We start from the raw sequence: 24,488 nt of genomic DNA on the forward strand, positions 1-24,488 counted from the left end.
TCAGTACATAACACCATTAGAAACCTTTACTGGATATAATGGAAAAAAACAGATTAAAAAAAAATGAATACAGAATATTTGTTAAAGAGAAGAATTGAAGCTACAAAGAGATAGAGGGAAGTCAGCTAATATAAGAGGGATCCAAACTAGTTTTCCACAGCAGAAATAAAGTGACCGGAAAGAAAGAAAAGAAGGATTGAAAATGTATTTCTTTCTGAGAACCTGCTGTATGGAATATTCAAATTAGTGTTTGTGTCCTTTGAACAATTTTATGTACTTGACTAATTCCTTTTCGTTTTTTGTTTTAACTTATTACTTATCAATTTTATTTCACTTTTTTTTCATTTTCGGATGTTTGGATGTAATGTTTAATTTATGCTTTCTTTGTAATTCTTTTTAAAATGCAATAAAGATAATTTTAAAAAAAGAAAAAGAAAAAAGAAACTATTACTATTATCTTCTTATCCTGGCGGGATATATAAGCGCGGCCCCTTTAAACGCCGACCCTGCCAAGAAGCTCCCCCCCCCACCCACTGCCAGTATTGCCCGCCCTCCGGGAATCCCAACATGGCGCCTAAACCGGCCCTCGGCCCTCATCCGACCTTCCAAATATGGCGACGGGCCCGCCCATCCCTTTCCCCTTTACGCTTCGAAGCCGGCCCCGCCCCTGGCCCCGCCCCAAAGAGCTTTGCCCCGCCCCCACGCGGGGCGTCTGTGTGTAGCCCAGTGAGGCGAACCTGGGGAAGGAAGCGGAGGGAGACCCAGCGAGCGGAGACGCGGCGGCGGCGGGCGGCATGTGGCTGGAGGCGGGCAAGGTCCCCGGAGCCGCGGCGGTCTTCTACGGGGCTCTGGCGGCGCTGGTCCTGCTGGGCGTCCGGGACGTGCTCTTCCAGTACGAGGAGAACCGGTGCAGCATGACCTACATGTTCGAGTACCCCGAGTATTTGGTGAGGGGCCGGTCGGAGAGGGAGCGGCGGGGCCGGTTGGGGGGGGGGGAGTCGCTTTCTCCTCAGAAAGCGCGCCCGGTGCTTCGCCAGGAACAAGACCCTGGACGGTTTCAGGGCGGGGGGGGGGGGGAGGCAGGACCTTGGTTGACGCCTTCCACCCCCCTGCTTCCACTATTATTATTATTATTAATAATAATAATAATAATAATAATAATAATTTTGTTATTTAAACCTTGCCCGCCCATCTGGCTGGGTTTCCCCAGCCACTCTGGGGCGGAGAACTGGGCAAAAGAAACGATCTGACTTTTTAGAAGGCAGACCCCCCCCCCCCCCGTGTCGGGAGCTTTTTAATGTTTGGTGTTTTACTATGTTCGCCTATGCACCGCAAGCCAGTCCAGCGTGAGCTGGATAATAATGATAATAATAATAATAATAATAATAATAATAATAATAATAATAATAATAATAATAATAATAATAATAGATTTGTAAGCATGCACTTCCCTCTCTGTTCGTGTGAGAGAAGTACGTACTAAGATGCCGCTGTCTGTATACCAACCTTCCTGCATTTAGGGGGCACACCTTATTATTAGGATTCTGAGAAGCAATAAGATGTCACTGTCTTTATATCATTTCCCCCCCTTTTTTGTGTGTGCCTTTCCTATTATTATTATTATTATTAGCACTAAGATCCCACTGTCTGTAAATCAACCTTTTCCCATTTTTTTTGGTGTGCCTTTCCTATTCTTATTAGTTGTAGTAGTAGTACTAAGATGCCACTGTCTGTTCATCAACTTTTTCCCCAGTTTTTTGGCGTGCCTTTCCTGTTGTTGTTATTATCATTGTAAGAAGCCCTAAGACTCCACTGTCTATGCATCAACCTTTTTCCATTTTTTAGTGTGCCTTTCCTATTATTATTCTTATAATTGTTATGAGAAGTACTAAGATGCCGCAGTCTGTATATTAACCTTCTTGCATTTTTCTGCAAGAAACACGAATCATGTTCAATAACATCAAGGGGAACTGTGAACAGGGGGGTGGGTGGGTGTGTCAATCTGAAGTTATTGTATGGTTTATCTCTGCAGATCATAGCATAAGTATAAAGATGGACCTAACTGAAATATGACAGGGGACCCTTCTTGATGAGCTCTGGCGACCTTGGTACAAGTCTGGTTCCAGCCTCATGTCCTGAAAGGCTTTCAGGCATATTTTGAGTTCCTCACATGTTGCATAAAGGTCAACACATGCAGATTTAGTTACCAAGTACAGTCTACAAGATAATTTGAGGGCAGGCAAAAGATAAGCCAGTTCAAGTCACAGCCCACCAGGGTGATTTTCAATCAATTCCATTATTCTTTCTAGTTGAGATTCCTGCATTGCAGGGGGTTGGACTAGATGACCCTTGGGCTTCCTCCCAACTCTACAGTTCCGTGATTCTTATCATGAGAAGTACTAAGATGCTACTGGCTATATATTAACCTTCTTGCATTTTTGTGGCATGACTTTCTTATTATTCCTCACTTCCAATATATCCTCTCCTTGATTTGGTATGGTCTCAGTTGCCACAATCCCAGACATGACTGTTCAGAAGTGGGCTCCATTGATTTCAGTGAGGACTTCCTCCCTAGGATGCATGTGTTGGATCGCAGCCCGAAACACACTTTCAGGTTGGAGTCCTAAACATGCTTGCCAGTCTTGACTCTGGGGTGCTAAACGCGCCGAGATTTTCCTCTTCATCATAATATTTTATTAAAGCTTTTTCGCCCTATAGGACGCACCGTCCCATAAGGCGCACCTAGTTTTTTTGGGGGGGAATAAAGGGGGAAAAATTATTTCCCCCCCAGGCCCGAGCTTCCCCTGACCCCAGCCCCCAGAACAGGCAACTCTTCGCAAGCCGCAGGGGCTGCGCGAAGTCTGGGCGCCCAGCCTTCGGCATGCAGGCAACTCTCCGCAAGCCGTGGGAGCCCAGCGCAGGGCTCCCGCGCCTTGCGGAGAGCTGTGCAAAGTCTGGGTGCGCTGAGCTCAGCGCGCCCAGCCTTCGGCATGCAGGCAACTCTCCGCAAGCCGCGGGAGCCTGGCGTGGGCTCCCACGGCTTGCGGAGATCTGCGCGAAGCCTGGAGAGCGAGAGGGGTCGGTGCGCACCGACCCATCTCGCTCTCTAGGCTTCAGCGAAAGCCTGCATTCGCCCCATAGGACACACACACATTTCCCCTTCATTTTTGGAGGGGGAAAAGTGCGTCCTATGGGGCGAAAAATATGGTAATCTAAAATGAAAACAAGAACCAAGAAAGAAAGAGAAAACGGAGTCCTCTCTCAAAGGTAGCTGTTAACCAGTGTCTCGTACAGAAAGTGGTGGACCCTCCCAGTCTCTCACCCTGGGAGATCTTCCCTTCATTGTGTCTCACTCATGGTCTTTCCACCAACCATCCACCACATTCATGGGTGTGTCAGGGATTTTCTTCAAAGGGTGTTTCGAATTGCACCTCAAGCCTGCATCCCTGAAAGCTCTTGCTTGTAAGTTTCATTGAACTCAGTGGTACTTCAAAGTAAACATAAATGGAGCCTTCTCATTTTGCACACAAGTGTGTGTCCATCTACTTTGTGTGGAGTGTAGTTTGGATGGTTTTGGGTTTTTTTAAACCAAAATTCACCTGTGTAACCTGTTCCAAGGTTGTTCAATTCAACACATGGAGTTGTCTCCAACAAATTGCTTCTGTCTGTGAAAAGACAGCAGACTCTACCTGCCACAGTTCCCAGACAACATGTCTCCAAGGTTTTATTGAACCCTGCCATCTCTCCAACCAGAAACTGAATGCTGCATTTACCGCTTTGTAGCTTCCTTGATTATGAGGCTGCAGGGTTCTTAAAGGTATAAATGTTGCTAAAAGCATATTGTTTGCTCCCACAGTGTACTCCAGCATTCTACTTCTGGTACAACAGGCTTTTCCAGTGTTGGCATCGCTCAAAACGATCACATTTTTTCACACCCAGTTGCATCTTGAGATCTGTTACTGATGGTTAGTGCTGCACGGCATTGCTATTTAACAACTACATGAAGCCACTTAGGAAATTTGAAGCACAGTGTTGTCTGTACACTAATGACACACAACTCTGCGATATCTGGATCTGGAGGTGCTGTGCAGGTCCTGAACCAGGGTCTGGACCCATATTGGACTGAATGAGAGCCAACAAACTGAAACTGAATCATATATAGACAAGGGCCTCCCTGTGGGTGAGCGGATTCCAGGTTTGGGATATTGGTCAGTTACCTGCACTTCCTCTGAAGTAACAGGTGCATTGCTTGAAGCGTGCTCCTTGATCCAGCATTGTCACTGTCGACTCAAGTTTCTTGGAGTGCCTTTTGCCAGCTTTGGCTGATAGGCCATTTTATGAGTGTTGCTGGACAGAGTACATACATGGGTAAACTCTAGACCTGATTATTATAATACGTGGGGCTGCACTTGAATTTGGTGCAGAAGTCGCAGCTTGTAGAAAAAGCTGCTGCCGGGTTTTTCTCTGCAGCAGCTTCTTGACAAAGCGTGACACTCCTGTTGCGCCCCCTGGCATTCTCTTTCATTTAGAATTGAAGCAGCCCCAATATGTTTAGGTTTTCAATGTTTGTTGAAGACTTCTTTCAGGCCCCACACCCATCTAGTCTTGCTTCCTGTTCTCACAGCAGCCAAACGGAAGTCTGTAAGCAGAAGCTAAGTGTAACAGCACTCTCCCCACTTGTGATTCCCAGCAACTTGGTATACAGCGTTATATTGCCTCTGACAGTGAAGGTAGAACGTAGCTGCCTGGCTGGTAGCCGTTGTATAATGTAAAGGTAAAGGGACCCCTGACCATTAGGTCCAGCCGTGGCCGACTCTGGGGCTGCGACGCTCATTTCGCTTTATTGACCGAGGGAGCCGGCGAACAGCTTCCGGGTCATGTGGCCAGCATGACTAAGCCGCTTCTGGCAATCCAAAGCAGCGCACGGAAACGCCGTTTACCTTCCCGCCGGAGTGGTACCTATTTATCTACTTGCACTTTGACGTGCTTTCGAACTGCTAGGTTGGCAGGAGCAGGGACCGAGCAACGGGAGCTCACCCCGTCACGGGGATTTGAACCGCTGACCTTCTGATCGGCAAGTCCTAGGCTCTGTGGTTTAACCCACAGTGCCACCCACGTCCCTTGTATAATGTAGAGTGGTCTATAAATTATGATACAAAGCCATGATAAAATATTGTGCCAGTTTGCACACAGCGATAAACTACAGTTAATGGCTTATCAGCTGTGTGCTAAGTGCTATCTCCTTGATTGCTTCTGCTTCTGCTCTTTCCCCCTTTCGTTAGTGCAGGCAGGAGCAGTGAGCCACGAAGCCTTGACTTGGTGTTACACACAAACTGAGATTGTTCTTTGTTTCTCCCTAGCAGACAATGGTTAGCAAGTGAGCAGCCTTCATGTTGACTTCCTCGTTGCGTTTTGTTGGGGAGAAGCAAACTGTGATTCCGGTTCGAATATCTTGTTGCTTGCTCCAGCAGAGGAGCAAATCACAAGCCATCAGGCACCCTGAATTAGCATGCTGTTCTGTCTCAAAAATCCTGGCTTTCCGTTATGTGGAAAGAAGACCATTGTTCATTAATATCTAGATCAGCCATTCTCTCCCAGTCACTCTTTCTGCTGGCCTTTCCCCCTTCGGTCTTCAGAAAATGGCTGTGGTGCTAACAATCTGACCTGTGGTAGGTAAGATCATGCTCCCATTTGTGGACCAAGATCTACCCAATGGAGACAGTTGCTGCAGAGGATAGTACTCCTGAACCTTAAAAAGAGAGAATTTTGCAACTTGTTATTGCATAACACGGCAAGCACGAGAAAAGCTGAACCTGCGAACATTTTCTCCTCCACAGCAATCTTCTATTAATTGGGTCATATTAGGCACAAGAGGTGGCGCTGTGGATAAAAGCCTCAGCGCCTAGGGCTTGCCGATCGAAAGGTCGGCGGTTCGAATCCCCGCGGCGGGGTGCGCTCCCGTTGTTCGGTCCCAGCGCCTGCCAACCTAGCAGTTCGAAAGCACTCCTGGGTGCAAGTAGATAAATAGGGACCGCTTACTGGCGGGAAGGTAAATGGCCACGTGACCCGGAAGTGTCTTCGGACAGCGCTGCCCCCGGCCTCTTGAGTGAGATGGGCGCACAACCCTAGAGTCGGACACGACTGGCCCGTACGGGCAGGGGTACCTTTACCTTTACCTTTAGGCACAAGAGGTCACCCATTTTACTTATATTTCAGCCGCCAGTTTATTCTGGAGTGCTGATGGTTTCTCAGATGTGTGTTAGGTTTCCATTCTGTCTGCTTACATACCTCTGTTTCAATAAGGATTCGGGGACAGGGAACCAGCTTCAGCACAGAGTAGGGAGAACCATGATAATTTTAATAGGCTTGAGAAAGGACACCCACACAGTTTTCTGCACCTGACTTGGGTTGCAATTTGGGTGTTGAAATCTGTTTTATCCTCAGGATATTCAGTGCAATAATAGCTAGGTTTCATGTGCAACGGGTGTGGGAGTGCCAACTATAAATACAGTATTTGCTGCATGCTGGAAGTGGAGGGGAGCGGGGAGTGGTTATCTGATGGTTTAAGCATATCTCTGCATTCCTAAAACCCTTCAAATAGTGGATGAACTGAAATAAAGTAAAAGATAACAGCTGTTTTAATAAGGGCTGATCCTTAACTTTCACATTGCTGTGATTTTGCTGAGCACAGTTGTTGGGTTGGAGGGGGGGAAATTGTTACAACTTCTTTTAGGTATGCAGTAGGATCACATCTTGTGCAGCAATGGCAGGTATATGCAAAACCGTGTATACTCTAATCGCCCCCATGCAAGCATCCTTACCTTCTGGAGCTGGCACTCGCAAGTGGGCCTTGCCCCCCAAAAGCTTACTGGGCAAGACCTGCTCAGCTCATGGGCGCTGGAATGCTATCGCAAGTTCTCAGAAATAACAGAAATAAGACTATCTTACATTGAGGTTAGCAGAGTATCTAAGTCAAAAGCCCCTAAAACCTGAGAAGCTTAGGGTCTAACAAATATAAATATGTCTTGTACAGAATAGCCATCTTGTCCAGGGGCTTTCCCGGACGTCATAAGTAACATCCCTAATTTTTTTGACCTGTAGTGGTTTTGTGAGAATTTCATTTTGAGAAATCTAACAACTGATGAAGAACCAGCTGCAGGAGGGAGAAAATTCAACGTCACAGCTCATAGGATCCTTAACCTTCTTCTATAATTTAGAATAATACTTTGAGAAATGTAAATTTATTTCTTTTGATGTTGTCTATACCATATTATACCCACCAATAATCAAAGGAATAAAATTCTGCCTTTTTTATTTGCTTTAAGCAATAAGACAAAATTTTACCCTGTCTCCGTCCATTCTCCCAATAGCTGTGGTGCAAAAATACCAGAGTAAATTCAGCTCTAGCAGAACGTAGATTATCCAATTCCTATTTAATGTGTTGCAACCTTCAGTGCAGATCCAAAGAACGGGGTGCTGCAAATTGTCTTAAAAGATAGTTCACGGTTTTCTCCAAATTTTCCTCTTGCGAAATTCTAATCCATTTCTCATGAGAAGCTTATGCTATAAAACCTTATCTCAATTATAGGCTTTACATTCTTCCCATTCAGTAGCTTGAAAAGTAGTCCCATTATTATATTCAAAATACTCTTGGCGTTCAACACTAATTTGTGTTTTAAAGCAACCATAATTCAAAAGTAAAATTTTATCAGTTTGACATCCTGTAAAATATTGTAAAAAAGGATACGAAACAGAAAAGCAATGCAACCTAAAACAACATTGGTCGACTTATGTGGGGCGGAGGGTAGGGTAGGTGGGTAAATTCCTGTTGTGTCCCATGTAATACATGCCAAACACCAACCAATCCTGATTCAGCCATACATCGCTTCAACAATCCTATCTAAAACTGGATCTAATTAACACAATTTAGCGCCATTGTATATATCTACTGGTATACCCAAAACCTTCAGGACACCTCTTAGGGCCTCAGCTAAAAACAACAGCCACCCCCATATAAGTCATACTCCCCCTCCCAAATATATTTGTAGGCACCCATAAGAATGTGTAAACTGGCTCTATGATATATAAATATTCTTAAATCAGGAATATTTTCTTTTGTTTTATGCCGCTGTACCTGGCTGCTTATTGCACATCCCAGAACAGCTTGGTTTGTTGTTGTTGTTTTTTTAAAAAAATCAATTTGTCTATCAGCTGTTCTCCAGTTTATATGATTATGATTTAGCAGGTTATTTAATCAGTCTAATCTTGTGGGATGAAATAAATGATAAACTTTGCTCATAATCTTAAAGCTGGGACCTCCCCCCTGTTTTGTAGTGCTTTGAAAGTATAAAGCTTATCTCATATCAAGGGTATAACTGTAAAGGCTAATTGCTGGAGAGCTTATCTTCATTAAACAAAACCATTCAGGTGATTAGGCTGTATAAAAATACACAATACTACAAAAGGGGAATACTACTGAGATCTCAAAAGCTGAAGTGTCTAATTTCATTTATATCAGAACAATTGTAAATTGAATCTGACAATCCTGAACATTCAGTACAGTATCTTTTAAGCAAATCTGACCAAATAAAAACTCATAGTAATGGATTGAAATTTCTTATTTTGCATTAATTGGTAAATTATCATTAGTATTCAAATAGATATTGTTCAAGTTTCATAACGTGCTAATCCTTATCTGCTTCATGAAGCAAAAACCTGCTTCATATCTTGCTAATCGCTTTGTAAGGTAGGCAAATATTCTCCGTACAAGGCTAGAGTCTGAAAGACAGTTGTGTGAGCACTCACAAAGGCACTCAGTTGATAGCTGAACTGGGATTCCAGTCCATAGCTTATGCTTTAAACCATTGATTCACAAAGTAAGCCCCCTTGGGAGGCATGGAACAGTGATGCCTTCCTTCCTTCCTTCCTTCCTTCCTTCCTTCCTTCCTTCCTTCCTTCCTTCCTTCCTTCCTATCCAAGACCTGAGTTGATTGTATCTCACTTGCCAATGGACTCTCACTCGTTTGGGGAAGAAAAAGAGCTGCTGTTCATAGCTAGTTTAGGATGAGGCCCGAAAGATCCTGTACAGCTTTCTGTTAATGCTCTGCAGGGTATCACATGCAGCAGCAGGCTGTAGTCTGTATTCTGGGGAGCAATCCCTAGAAAATAGCAGAATTGTAGGTGAGGGACAGGTTCAAAAGGGTTGAGAAACCTTTCCAAACTAAACCGCCCCTGCTTATACTTTTGTGGCTTTTGGTGGAGAACTTAAGCATATACAGTGGTACCTCGGGTTACATATGCTTCAGGTTACATATGACTCCACTAACCCAGAAATACCACCTCGGGTTAAGAACTTTGCTTCAGGATGAGAACAGAAATCGCGCAGCAGCGGCAGCAGGAGGCCCCATTAGCTAAAGTGGTGCTTCAGGTTAAGAACAGTTTCAGGTTGAGAACGGACCTCCGGAACGAATTAAGTACTTAACCCGAGGTACCACTGTACTCATTTCTACCCCACCTTTCTACAAAAATATTCAAGGAGGCTTCCAATCAAAGTGATAAAATAGTGGTAAAAACAAAGCTAAAAGAGACTGAAATGTTAGCAACAGCAGTCACCCAAGTTAATGACAAAATTCTAACAAAGGTCCCTGAAATTGCACTGTCTGCTGTTCATCTAAAGGCAAGCAGTAATGGGGCCAGCCAGGTGTATCCCAAATTGGAAGCTATTATAGAATTTAGGGGTCACGGCTGAGAGGGGCTTCTTGGGTATCTGCCAACTGTAATTCCCACTGCAGGGGGACCTCAGGAAGGAACTCCAAAGTAAGTTTCTGGACACGTTTGCATGGGAAAAAGCAATGTGATTCTTGAGATGTTCTGCAGAGAGTTAAGAGTAACATAAGCGTTTTAGCCAGAAGAAGTGAGTTATATCTGGCTAGGCTCCTAAGACGCAAGATAGAATTACAAGGCCATGACAGGTTATCTAAGCCAGAGGTGGGCAGAAGATTAGGCACAATCTAATGGTTGGCCACTGACCAGATTCTGAGTTTCTCACAAAGAATGCTGCACTAGCTGAACCACAGTTCTTAACCAAGAGTGCGCATTCAAGATCATATAACCATAGCTGTCATCTTACAGATTTGAAAATAAGGGACCAGCAGCCTCGAAAATAAGGGATCAGCAGCCAAAATAAGGGATTTTCAGAGCACATGTATGTTCAATTTCTGAGCCCCTCCGAGCCAAAGGCAGAAAGCCCAGCCAGCAGCCAAATGAAGCCTCAAGCGGTGGTTCCCATAGCGCAGCAACCCGGCAAAGGGGATGCAGCAAGGAAAACCACCGTCACCTCTCCGCTGGGAAGCGCTGAGCAAAGGCGAGTCCCCAGGCAACACGGCCAATTTGATCGGCACAAGGCATGAAAGCTCCACCCCCCGTCGTTATTAGACTCCTTATTGGGTGAGCAACGCAGCCAAGCAACCCAGTTGGAGCCTCCCTCCTCCCTGGCCAACAGGGAGGGAGGGAGAGGAGCTGCTTCCTTTGAAACCCGGGAAATTTAAGGGATATCATCAATAAGAGACAGCAGCGGGACACGGCGCTGGGATAAGGGACTTTCCCGTCAAATAAGGGACGGTTGCCGGCGATGCATATAACACATGCTATGGCTTAAGATATCCTGACAGCACCTCTTGCATTTAAAACACATTGGTTAACCATGAAGATTCTAACAAATCGTAAAGGTAGACCACACACAAATAAGCAAACCCCAGCCTAATTGAGTCCCTTTTCTTCTTATTTTGACCATAGGTACCGCTATCATAAAAAGTAGCAAACGTTTGCTCTAAAAAACATAGAAATCAAATTATTTAGAACATCAGTGTAACTGTCCAATGAAAGATTAATCCATAGGCGGCTGTTTAGTTCCTGATCTGATCTTGCACATATGGATGTGTTATATGTATATACGCACACATGTCCTTGCCATCTGTAAACATGACCAAACAGCAACAGTTACACTGCTGTATTTAGAACACGGTTCTTACTCTAATATCTAAGTAACTGCTAAGATCCATTGAGAGGATTTGAAGTGGAAATAAGGTCTCCTTCCTTTACTGTACCAGGAATTCTTGTACTATACTGGTGCATGTTCGCTGTACATGTCTGTTTTAGCCTTGGGTGGGACAGATATGAAAGGTGCTTGTCTTATAGTGAAAAAATCCTCATATATTCTCAGAAGTGGTGTTTGTTCTAGAGTAGGTGGGGTTAGGATTGTAGCTTTAGTTGCTACCTTTTAAAGAATTCTAGCTAGAACCTCTTAAACCTGTTAAAGCCTTACAATGTCTAAGATCCAGGTGTTTATTGGTCCACCTCAAACAAAGGTGATTATCTCAGTCTTTCTTCTGGGTGCCCTCATCTTCTGAAGTGTGATGGGTAGTGACCAAAGAGAAGGCTTTTTAAATATAATGGCACATTGCTTCTGGAATGCCCTTACATTTTCCCATGACCTGGAAAAAAACTTACTTCCCCTGACTACTTAGATATTTTTAATTGGAATGTGTAACTCTCCTTGACTGACTGATTTTGTTTTTCCACTTATGTCTTTTTTATTGATTGTATTGATTTCTTTACTTTGGAAGGTGCCCTGAGAGCTCCTATCCCTGAAATTCTGGGGTATAAATTTAATGATGGCTAAAGAAAATAGGGCTTGCCGATCGAAAGGTCGGCGGTTCGAATCCCCGCGGCGGGGTGCGCTCCCGTCGTTCGGTCCCAGCGCCTGCCAACCTAGCAGTTCGAAAGCACCCCCGGGTGCAAGTAGATAAATAGGGACCGCTTATTGGCGGGAAGGTAAACGGCGTTTCCGTGTGCTGTGCTGGCTCGCCAGCTGCAGCTTGTCACGCTGGCCACGTGACCCGGAAAGTGTCTGCGGACAGCGCTGGCCCCCGGCCTCTTAAGTGAGATGGGCGCACAACCCTAGAGTCTGTCAAGACTGGCCTGTACGGGCAGGGGTACCTTTACCTTTACCTTTACCTTAAAGAAAATAAGCGAAAACCCTATGGTACTTCGGCTATATTTATTGGCTTTCAAATATAATAACTTACCCATCTGCCCTTTTTCAGACAAACAATCCACTGCAAGGTTCAGATTGTCCCGTTTGGTTTCCATGTCTGCTACTTCCGCATCTGATACTAAATATTTTATTTGAAAAATAGGCTAAGAGATAAAGAAGGAGTAGCGCATATGCCAAGCAGATTGGGCTTTTACCCGAAAAGCATCATGAAAGGAGGCCAAAAACGAGATGCATAACAAAACAACTTCAGCGTAAAACTGTTATGGAGGAAACAAAAACATGCAGCAGATTTCCTGATTGCAGTGCAGAACTGAAAGTAAACTGCGCAGAACCTGCGAGCTGACCTGGCAGTTCCTGGTTTGGCAAGCCAGGTGGGCCAATGCACAGCATCACCTGTGCAATTGGTGAGCAGAATTTAGTTGCTTTACTTTTACATCTTTCAGGCTTGGATTCCCCCCCAAATTATGGCTTTCTCCATAAGAATTTGTTGCTTATATTTGGTATGCTGCACTTATTGTGCTCAGATGTATCACTAGAGCAGGGCTGAGAAACCTCAGGGTCTGGATCTCTCCCGAGCCACACCCCAGACACACAAACAAACATACGTACATATTTGCACCCTCCATGATTGCTTTAGCTTGGCTGGAATGTGGCCTTGAACTCTGTTAATGACTTGCTTGCCTAGCGGAGGGATTGAGTGGGGTGTGTGAGTGTTATTAGAAATTACCGTATTTTTGCTCTGTAAGACACACTTTTTCCCTCCTAAAAAGTAAGGGGAAATGTGTGTGCGTCTTATGGAGTGAATGCAGGCTGCGCAGCTATCCCAGAAGCCAGAACAGCAAGAGGGATTGCTGCTTTCACTGCGCAGCGATCCCTCTTGCTGTTCTGGCTTCTGAGATTCAGAATATTTCTTTTCTTGTTTTCCTCCTCCCAAAACTAGGTACGTCTTGTGGTCTGGTGCATCTTATAGAGCGAAAAATACGGTACCCTTCCGTACAAAGGCAAAATGCCATATAGTGGTTCCCTGGCCAGGGCAGAAATAAACCCGACTCTCTTTAAGCACATGTAAGAATGTGTACAGCTAAACCCAGGGGTCACCAACTTGGCAGGCACCAAGGTGCCTGAGAAGGCTTTTGTTGGCATCCCCAGGCAGGAGCCTTACTCTGAACTTTCATTTTTTAAAAAGTAAGTTTCTAGCCCTCCTAGAAAGCATGTTATGGAGCAAAATGTGCAGGTACCCTTCTAAATGATTTCTGTGAAATGAGCAAGCCTGGCTGCTTCCCCTGGCAGTATTTTTAAGCAATGAAGTCAGAACTGTGATTGATAAGCGAGTTGTTCTGACGCTTGGCCAGGGATAGGCAACCTAAGGCCGGGGGGCCGGATGCGGCCCAATTGCCTTCTAAATCCGGCCTGTGGATGGTCTGGGAATCAGTGAGTTTTTACATGAGTAGAATGTGTGCTTTTATTTAAAATGCATCTGTGGGTTATTTGTGGGGCATAGGAATTCTTTTTTTTTTTCCATTGATTTTTATTTTCAAAGAAACAAAAGAAAAAAGGAAAAAAAGGACAAACAAAGGAAAAACAAATTGTACATACTATCCATACTACAGCAAATCATATCCATCTTAGACTTCCTTCAACGTCACTGATATTCATTCGTAGTCGTGGGGCATAGGAATTCATTCATCCCCCCCCCCCCCAAAAAAAAATAGTCCGGCCCACCACATGGTCTGAGGATGGTGGTCCACGGCTGAAAAAGGTTGCTGAACCCTGCACTAGGTAATGGAAGCTTTTCTCATTCCCCTTTAATATACCATATTTTTTGCTCTATAAGACTCACTTTTTCCCCTCCTAAAAAGTAAGGGGAAATGTGTGTGCGTCTTATGGAGCGAATGCAGGCTGCACAGCTATCCCAGAAGCCAGAACAGCAAGCGGGATCGCTGCTTTCACTGTGCAGTGATCCCTCTTGCTGTTCTGGCTTCTGAGATTTAGAATATTTTTTTTCTTGTTTTCCTCCTCCAAAAACTAGGTGCGTCTTGTGGTCTGGTGCGTCTTATAGAGCGAAAAATACGGTACTTTTTCTGCTTCGAATTTCCTAGGCTGAAATTCAGTAGGTTAAGCCTTTTCTCATATGGAAATGCAATTCTGGGGAAAGGTTACAGAGACCCAAATCTCTAATTCTGTGTTGTGCCGCACCTCCCTTGGCACCCATTTTGTAACTGGTGCCTACAGCACTCTCAAAATTCAAAATGCATTCTCTCGTCCAAAAAGGTTTGCAGCCCCTGACCTAAATTTTTGAGAAGTATATTACTTTGATTTTCACACACATATCGCCGTCACCCTTTTATAGTCTATAAAATTCATGGCTTGGCGGCAACCTTTAGCATTTTTAGAGCAAATGTCTTTCAAGCTAGCTGCTAAGTTATGATGTGCTTGTATTGCAAGAAGAAGCCGAAAGGCTGCGTCCCGAATTGTTATAAGTGTTTGAATTCATCTGCAATTCATGTGTTGGCCGATATTTATCTAGCTGATGACGTATATGCGGTTGACTGGTGCCAAAGCAGCAAATTTTAAATGAATTCAGTTTCACCTCCCCTGACATTTTATTCATTATGATGTAAGCCTATTAAGTTAGTCAGACAAAATTACATTCTCAAAGTCAACACTTTTTTGTATTCCTTCTGGCATGCAAAATGCTTTTGGATTTTTATTTCAATCATTGTTGCAACAACATCTAACTAGGCCATCTGTATTTCTTATATACATACCTCTCTCTCTCTCTCTCTCTCTCTCTCTCTCTCTCTCTCTCTCTCTCTGTGTGTGTGTGTGTGTGTGTGTATGCACACAGACGCATACAGAGACTAAGATATAAATAGAAGTGATTTGCTGGTCCAGGAGTCATGGGGTTGAAATGGGGCTTGTACCTAGATTTCCTACATAAGAGAACCAGAATGTCTTCCTTTTCAGCAAGATAAGTACTGCATTGAAACTGTTGGATAAACCAATGTCAGTGGAAATAACTTTCCTGGCTTCTAATGCTATCTTATCTTTTATTAGTAGGTTCAGTTTCCTGCAGGTAGTTGAGCTGAAATGGGATGGAGGGGTTGAGAGCAAGATCGTTTAGGGTGCTGAAAAAGCATCTGCATCATTTCAAAACTCCCAAAGCTGTCTCTGCTGAATACAAGTATACCCCAGCTTGAGGTTGCCCAGCTACCTCCTTTTGTAGTTAACTGTTTCTGTACTTAAGATGTACATTTCAGATTTGAACAATAAATTATTACCTCTGGCATACATAAAATATTATTTAAGTATAATTGTATTTTAGAATTATAATTGTATGCATAATTGTATTTTACAGAAAATTAAGCTTCCTAGGAAAGTATCCAGGCGTTATCCAGCCTATGAGCTCTATCTTTATGGGGAAGGAAGTTATGCAGAAGAAAATAGAAATCTGCTCTTAACTGGGATTCCAGTACTCTTCCTCCCTGGCAATGCTGGGAGTTACAAACAAGGTAAGCAATACTGATGTGTGCATTATAATCTTTCATAAACCAGGAAATGTATGAAGATCTGTGGAATGTTACCTTTTTTAAACATAGGTCTTTGTGGAAGTATGTATTCTGAATATTTTGTTTACATGTAATTGTTAAGAGAATTACCAACTTTCTTTGTTGATGTTATTTGCATCATTTAATAGCGTAGGGTAAAATGTGACATTGTGTGAACAGTTAGTAAAAGGTAAAGGTACCCCTGCCTGTACGGGCCAGTCTTGACAGACTCTAGGGTTGTGCGCTCATCTCACTCTATAGGCCGGGAGCCAGCGCTGTCCGCAGACACTTCCGGGTCACGTGGCCAGCGTGACAAGCTGCATCTGGCGAGCCAGCGCAGCACACGGAACGCCCTTTACCTTCCCGCTGGTAAGCGGTCCCTATTTATCTACTTGCACCCGGGGGTGCTTTCGAACTGCTAGGTTGGCAGGCGCTGGGACCGAACGACGGGAGCGCACCCCGCCGCGGGGATTCGAACCGCCGACCATGCGATCGGCAAGTCCTAGGCGCTGAGGTTTTACCCACAGCGCCACCCGCATCCCAAATTATGTAAAATCACATAAGATAAGCTAAAAACAATCAAAACTACAAATCAACAAAATATATTGAGACTGAGCACTATATTTACACTATAGCTTGATTGGCATTTATTTTATTGCACAGCAAGCATGTAAAAGAGTTGTCAAGGAAAGTGGTGTTGGGCAAGGTTTTAGAGATTTATCAGGAAGCGATCCTTAGCCCTGGGCTTCTTAAATAGATTGAGAGCTAGGCAAACCAGCTCTGCTACAGGCGTCAAAGAGGATTATTCAAATAATCACAGAAGATACCATATGGGCATCTGGAAAATGAACAAAATCCCATGTGAATCATGCTCCCAACTGCCATTTGGAGAAACAGAATGTGATTTCAACCTGCAAAAGATGGAATTTTCTCTGAGAACTGGGGAAATATATTTTACAAGCGTAATACTAAAATTAGTGGTACAGGCAACTCCTGTTTTAGGCATGTGTGCACAATTGCACAGATGCGCACAGTGCTGAACCCAGAAACATAATAAAGATGTCACTAAAAGGAGCAGGGAGTTTGCAGGCTTTTTCAATGGGTTTCCGATTTTGCGCAAATGCACAGTGACCCCGGAACGCAAACCCCACGTAAATGGGAGTTGCATGCACTTGACTTAGCTTCAGTTTATGTAAGTGGCTTGAATGAATGAATGAAATCTTTGTTGCTAAAAGCTATAATCCGCCACAATTGGTCACAATGCGTAGAATACAAATAATTGATTTAAAACTGAACAACAACAACAGCAGCAGCTAAGCAAACATACAAAAATGCGAAAGTCACAGCTGTGTAAGTTAAGCACTCCACATCTCACACTCCCCCTTATGATACTTGTCTTGTTGCCTCGCTCTCAACTTACTTGCAGCCAAGGCAAATTTTGCAACCAGTTCAGTAATAAAGGTAAGTGGCTTGAGCACCCGGTGCCAGAGGGCCATGAGCAACTATGTTGATATGTACGTTGCGATGTCTCAGAAGTGCCATATGAAACCAAGAGGCTATAGCAGTCAATTCGGAGGATGGGCAAATATAAACTTGGACCACCCTCTGACTGCATATCATCAAGCGATCTACCAGTCAAGTTCAAAGACTACAAGGTGTAAGATCTGTATTCCTTACTGTTTGTATTATTTTTGCCCTCATAATCCATACATACATTCAAGGAGTTCTCTCCATTCATAATTCAGTTTCCGTAATAAAAGCTAGGGCAGGAATAGGAAACATGATTCCCTCCAGCTGCAGTTATCACTGGCAATAGGCCATGCTAGCTCAGGGTAATAGAAGTTGTAGTCCAAAAACATCTAGAAGCACCACTCCTGATCTAGAATAATTAAATCTTGACCATGGATTCCGCCCCCCCTCCCATTTTGGGTAAGGGTTAGACTCTTTAGAATTTGTCTCTGTCTTCCAAGAACATGTTTGTGTTTTAATATGATGGACCAGCACCCTGTTAATTATGCTGTTTTAAATGTGTATTTTATATTTGATTTCATTTAGCAGTGTGTTTTTTTTTCTTTTTGAAATGTTTAAGTTTTTTTTGTTAACTTTGTTTTAAATGTGTATTCTGCAGTTGACCTCCTTTGTAATATTATCTTTAAGATAATATTTTAGTTTTCTGTTATGTTGTTTTGACTGTATATTTGACTTCCTTCAGAAATGTTTGATTCTGGATTGTTTTATTGATGTTTTAATATGCTGTAAACTGCTTTGAGATTTTTCTAAATAAATAATCTCTACTATTTATGAGAATTTCCAAAGTAGCTGCGGTGATGAGAGCCTCTTGCCATTAGTTCTTGTCTTCATGGAAGTAAATTCCGATCAGCAGCTATGTTGTGGTTTTTTATCAAACCAGCTATAGATCGGTATAGGGTTATGAAAAGAAATGGGTATCAGAATGCATTTGAGAATGGTACAGATCTCTGTGGTGGAGAAACACCTTTCCCATGCTTCTGTATTGCTGAGCAATCTAGATGCAGAAGCAGCCAGGCCTTTTCATGATCTGTTTCAAAGCTTGCGTAAATAATATTGTTCTTAGGTAATACCTCCATATTGTATGTTAGGCCAGGGTTTCTCTAGCATGGAGTTTGGTGACACCAAATTACAACCAGTTGCGTATTTCATTCCATTTTAACAATAGATCTGAATCTTTTCTGTCCCCTGAGGTCAAATTTTCGTAATCTGCCCTAGCATCAAAATCTAGAGATATTAAACTACTTGCTGCTAATAATTCATGTGTGCTTTTTCAGTACGTTCCCTTGGGTCAATAGCACTCAGAAAGGCAGAAGATGCTGACTTCAAGTATCATTTTGATGTCTTCAGCGTCAACTTCAATGAGGAACTTGTTGCACTCTATGGTGGAAGTCTACAAAAGCAAACTAGATTTGTGCATGAGTGTATTAAAGTAATTCTTAAATTGTATAAGGTATGGAGCTAAGCATTATGCACTTATTTAATTCTGTCAAATTATTAGCTGTATTGGATATGACAGCTGCAGGTTGGGAGAGAAATACTGTTACTCTATGTTTTATGGTTGGGGTACCTATCTATCTCCATGATTTGGTATAGGGCCGTGTTTCCCAAACTTGGGTCTCCAGCTTTTCTTTTCTTTTTAACTACAATTCCCATCATCCCTGACTACTGGTCCTGGTCAGGGATGGTAGAAGTTGTAGTCCAAAAACAGCTGGAGACCCAAGTTTGGGAAACACAGTGTTTGAAATTCTCTCGATCGATCAACTACATTCAGTAGCATTATTTGAAAGTTGGGTCCTTTGAAAGTTAGGTCCTTGTCTATCTATACTGGTACCACCCACACGAAAGCGGGGAGCTATCCACAACCTCAGAGCCTCAACATTTGCATAAATACAACTATGTATGCTTATTGTGCATACGATATCAGTGGGACATTGGTGGACTGTTGAGAGAGGAGAAAGTAGAAAATGAGTATGGGTGTGGCATGCAGCATCTAGGAATATGGTATGGAACCCTGGAAATAGCACTCCAAATTGCAACAATTTATTGCAGATCCCACTACTCCTTTGTATCAGCCTGCTGGTTGGTACATTGAAACATTAGGGTTGTGCATTTCTGATACTGCATTTCTGAAACCTTTCTGCCTTTAAAATCAATCAATCAATCAATCAATCAATCAGTAAGACATTTCTATATTGGGGGTGCTCAGGAAAAACCTTTCATTGTCATCTTGTGATTAGCATGAGAAATTTGCTTTCTTTCACAATTTGTACTATTATGCTGAGCACCCTCAATATAGAAATGTCTTACTGATTTAGAGTCAAAATCCAAATAACTGTACTTGAATTGCAGTCTTAATCTTTATAGTAACTTGATTTTTGGCGAACGACAATAAAGTACATCGGAATTCAAATACATCAGCTCTTAAGCAGGAGGGTGCCTGTGATTTCATACAATCTCAGTGTGTTTGATGTCAAATAATTTCTTCCTTATGCTTCCTTTTTCTTTTTTTTAAGGGCCAGGGGTTTGCTCCACGTAGCGTTGCAATAGTAGGTCATTCCATGGGCGGCCTTGTTGCAAGAGCACTGCTGACGCTTAAAAATTTCAAGGTGGAACTCCTCAATGTCCTCGTTACTCAGGCCACACCTCACATTGCACCTGTAATGCCTTTAGACCGATATCTTACTGGTAAGTTTACTCCTAATATGACCACTCTGTAGACATCAGCAAGATTGCTATACCTTAAAGCGCTATAAAAAATTTGTTAATGTGAATCAGTATCCTTTTTATGTCATAATACAGTGGTACCTCGGGTTAAGTACTTAATTCGTTCTGAAGGTCCGTTTATAACCTGAAACTGTTCTTAAGCTGAAGCACCACTTTAGCTAATGGGACCTCCTGCTGCCATTGCGCTGCCAGAGCACGATTTCTGTTCTTATCCTGAAGCAAAGTTCTTAACCTGAAGCACTATTTCTGGGTTAGTGGAGTCTGTAACCTGAAGTGTATGTAACCTGAAGCGTATATAACCTGAGGTACCACTGTAATTTTAAAAGGGTACTAGATAACCCCGATATTAGTCCTCCTAATGCTTTTTAATGTCAGTTCAGGCAAAAATATCTTGCAGTTCCCCTGACAAAGCTCTGACAAACTCCCAAGGGAAGGTTTCTTTCAGTGTAAGAGGGGTAAGGCGCCAAGAATGTCTCTACTTGCCCTCGTTGTTTGATCATGGCCTAGAAGTGGAGCTGGTGGGTCTTCTTTTTAAAATTTTAACTAAGAAAAGAAATGGCAGTCTTTAGGTTGGGAGGGCCCAGTCCATTCAGGGTTTCATAGGTCAAAACCTTGCATTGTACCTGGAGCAGCCAAGGAAAGCTGTACAGGCCGCACAATGTTTCATATAAATTGCTTTTGGAACTTGGCAGTCCTAGGAGGTGAGGTATTGCCTTCAACATCAGCCACCAAGAGTTTTCCTACAGCAGTTCTGTGCGTCTTGCACTTGCCATCCTTTCTTAAATCATAAGTGGCAACAGTAATATCTTAACCCAAGAAGGAAAGCAGAGAGCATTGCTTTAGATCAGGGGTCAGCAAACCTTTTCAGCAGGGGACCGGTCCACTGTCCCTCAGACCTTGTGGGGGGTCGGACAGTATTTTGGGGAAAATAATAATAACGAATTCCTGTGCCGCACAAATAAGCCAGAGATGCATTTTAAATAAAAGGACACATTCTACTCATGTAAAAACACGCTGATTCCTGGACCGTCCGTGGGCCAGATTTAGAAGGTGATTGGGTTGGATCTGGCCCCCGGGCCTTAGTTTGCCTACCCATGCTTTAGATGGAGCTGGTAAAAAGCTTTCCCAGATTCTGCTATTACTTGGACACGGGGGTGGACAAGGAGTGCACCGTCCAAGGGAGTTGTCTCTCTTTTCTCTGGCTCACTGGGTTTGTCAGTCATAAATACTTCGGTCTTCTCTAGATTTGGCTTCCTTGATTTGCCTGCAGCCTAGGGCTTGCTGATCGGAAGGTCGGCGGTTCGAATCCCCGCGACAGGGTGAGCTCCCGTTGCTCCGTCCCAAGTCCTGCCAACCTAGCAGTTCGAAAGCACGTCAAAGTGCAAGTAGATAAATAGTTACCGCTCCAGCGGGAAGGTAAACGGCGTTTCTGTGCGCTGCTCTGGTTTGCCAGAAGCGGCTTAGTCATGCTGGCCACATGACCCAGAAGCTGTCTGCGAACAAACGCCGGCTCCCTCGGCCTATAGATTGAGATGAGCGCCACAACCCCAGAGTCATCTGTGACTGGACCTAATGGTCAGGGGTACCTTTACCTTTAGCTTTGAGCTAGGCACTGGAGGCAGGACGGGGGCTAAGATGAGAAGGGAGACACAGGACGGAGTGGAATCAGCATATGGGTGGAATCTTGCTCCAAATCTGTTAGTTTCAGCTGGTAGCTTCTTGCACCTTAAACAGGAGCAGGGGCAAACAAGACAAGCAATCGGCGGCATCCACCTTGCCAGGAACAAGGGAAGCAGTCCAAGAATTATCCTGTGAGCAACCCTCCGTACAGTTCCTAACAAAGTTCCTAAAATATCAGCAGCTTGCCCTTCTGATTTCTAAGCATATAAATTATCAACCAGGATCGCATTCAGTGTCACGCCTACGAAGCCAGCGTAATTTACGCTCGGGTAAATCATGCCAGTGCAACTTAACCCTATTCCAAACATTTCAGGAGTGTGGCTACTGACACCTGAGCCAACCCAAACTTGGCAGAAGGAAAAGAAGCCTTTGCTGTATAACATTGCTTTTAGAAGGCGGCACTTAAACGCGGGCATTAAACAGCTATAGTTTAGCTTCCATTTAGAAACCCGTATTTCCTGTACAGTACCATGTTCTTATTAGGTTTTGCTCAAAGCCTTTGGAATGAGTTCAGTCACCCACCTATCATGGACAAGAATCGACCAAATCTGGATAACTAGAGGACTGGCACCCAAGATCAAAAAAGTAGAGATCTGCCCTAAAACTTGCTCCGACCATAACGCCTTGAAAATGGACTTGAGACTGACGCCAGCTGGATCCTTCAGATGGAGAATGAATGACACCCTGTTCAGAGATCAGGAGATAGTGAAGAAGGCCCAAAAAACGTTGAAGGATTATTTTGAAATAAATTTGAACACCTCGGTGGAAAAAAAATAATCTGGGACGCAAGCAAAGCTGTTATGAGAGGGTTTCTGATACAACAGAACTCTATTAAGAAAAAACTCTGGAATGGTAAAAAGGACAAGATTTTGGAGAAGATAAGAGATGGAGAGAAAAAGTTGAGACTTAACCCAAAATCAAAAGAAGTTTTAAGAGAAATAAAATTCCATCAAGCACAATATGCGAAATTGATAAATCAAGAAGTGGAATGGAAAATTAAACAGATGAAACAAAGATCATTCGAATCGGCAAATAAATGTGGGAAGCTGCTGGCATGGCAGCTGAAAAAGAGACAAAAATTGAACTTCGTCACCAATCTGGAGGTTGAAGGAAAATGTATTCAGAAACCAGAAGAAATCAGAAAGTGTTTCCAGAGATATTTCAAAAAACTGTTTACTCAAGGGCCTCAAGCAGAGACCGAGATAAACCAATTTATAAAGAGTCACGGTTTGCAAAAACTATCTCAAGACAAACAAACAACCCTGAATTACAAAATAACACAACAGGAAATTGAAAGTGCCATTCAGAACATGCAATTAGGCAAATCCCCGGGCCCAGATGGACTTACCTCCAAATATTATAAGATATTGAAGGAGCATTTGACCCAGCCACTAATGGAGGTATGTAATCAAATTATGGAAGGGAAGGGAGCACCAGAATCGTGGAAAGAAGCCTTCATCACTTTGATACCAAAACTGGAATCTGAAAAGACTCAACTTAAGAACTACCGTCCCATCTCACTCTTAAACGTGGATTACAAAATTTTTGCTGATATTTTGGCAAGTAGATTTAAAAAGGTTTTGAATGAAGTAATTCATAAGGACCAAGCGGGCTTTCTACCTGGTAGGCATTTGTCTGACAACATCAGGAACATTATTGATATTTTGGAGCTACTGCAGACAAATTTGAACACGAAAGCAGTTTTGATTTTTATAGACGCTGAGAAGGCCTTTGACAATATATCTTGGAAATTTATGAAGGAAAATCTGGAAGGGATGGGAGTGGGAAGGGCATTCCAAAATGGTATTGAAGCAATCTATTCAGAACAAAAGGCTAAATTGATAGTGAACAATGTGGTGACAGAGGAGTTCAAAATTGAAAAAGGGACACGACAGGGGTGCCCCTTATCACCCTTGTTATTCATCTCAGTCCTGGAGGTGTTGCTGAATTTGATTAGGAAGGATCAACTGGTGGAAGGAATACAGGTCGGAGGAAAACAATATAAGCTGAAAGCTTTTGCAGATGATCTGGTTTTAACATTACAGGAGCCAGAATCTAGTACAAAAAGAGCTTTAGAATTAATTTATGAGTTTGGTCGGGTGGCGGGATTCAAGCTGAACAAACAAAAGACTAAGGTTTTAGCAAAAAACTTGACATCTTCAGAAATAGATGGGTTTCAAAAGGAAATGGAACTAAAGGTGGTTAAAAAGGTGAAATACCTGGGGGTTAACATGACTGGGAAAAATTTGAATTTGTTTAAAGACAATTATGAAAAATGTTGGTCAGAAATTAAAAAGGATCTAGAAATCTGGTCAAGATTGAAACTTTCCTTGTTGGGAAGAATTGCAGCTGTGAAAATGAATGTATTGCCAAAGATGTTGTTTTTGTTTCAAACCCTGCAGATCGTGGACAGAGTGGAATGTTTTGGAAAGTGGCAGAAGGACATCATGAAGTTTGTCTGGCAGGGCAAAAAGCCCCGGATAAAATTTAAAATATTAACAGACGCAAAAGAAAGAGGGGGATTTGCCCTGCCGGACTTAAGGTTATACTATGAAGCTGCGTCCTTCTGCTGGATGAGGGATTGGTTCTTATTGGAAAACACTGATGTCCTAGATCTGGAAGGGTTTAACAATGCATTTGGGTGGCATGCATATTTGTGGTATGACAAGGCAAAGGCTCATAAATTGTTTAAAAACCATATTGTCAGGAAAGCTTTGTTTAATGTCTGGATTAAATATAAAGACTTACTTGAAAATAAGACTCCGAGGTGGTTATCACCAATGGAGGCTAAGGCCCCAAAAAGGCTTAACATGGAGGGTGGCTGGGCAAAATATTGTGAGATAATAGAAAGAGTCGGAGATAATTGGAAGTTGAAGAGTCTAGAAAAATTAAAAGACAAGGTGCGAGACTGGCTACATTATGCCCAAATACAAGAAACTTTTAAAAAGGAC

The 24,488-nt window shown here is 43.1% G+C and overlaps 1 protein-coding gene across 1 annotated transcript in view; it reads left to right on the forward strand.

Moving 5' to 3' along the window:
- Positions 1 to 716: 716 nt before the first annotated feature.
- PGAP1 (post-GPI attachment to proteins inositol deacylase 1) overlaps positions 717 to 24,488 on the forward strand; it is a 62,593-nt gene continuing 38,821 nt past the window's right edge. Inside the window, exons 1-4 of the mRNA XM_028751895.2 lie at positions 717 to 947; positions 15,414 to 15,567; positions 18,408 to 18,583; positions 19,647 to 19,818. Of these exons, the coding sequence (XP_028607728.2) occupies positions 795 to 947; positions 15,414 to 15,567; positions 18,408 to 18,583; positions 19,647 to 19,818 (655 nt within the window). The 5' untranslated portion in view covers positions 717 to 794. The remainder of the gene's footprint in view (positions 948 to 15,413; positions 15,568 to 18,407; positions 18,584 to 19,646; positions 19,819 to 24,488) is intronic.

This window comes from Podarcis muralis, chromosome 1, assembly GCF_964188315.1.
Source record: "Podarcis muralis chromosome 1, rPodMur119.hap1.1, whole genome shotgun sequence".
NCBI lineage: Eukaryota > Metazoa > Chordata > Lepidosauria > Squamata > Lacertidae > Podarcis > Podarcis muralis.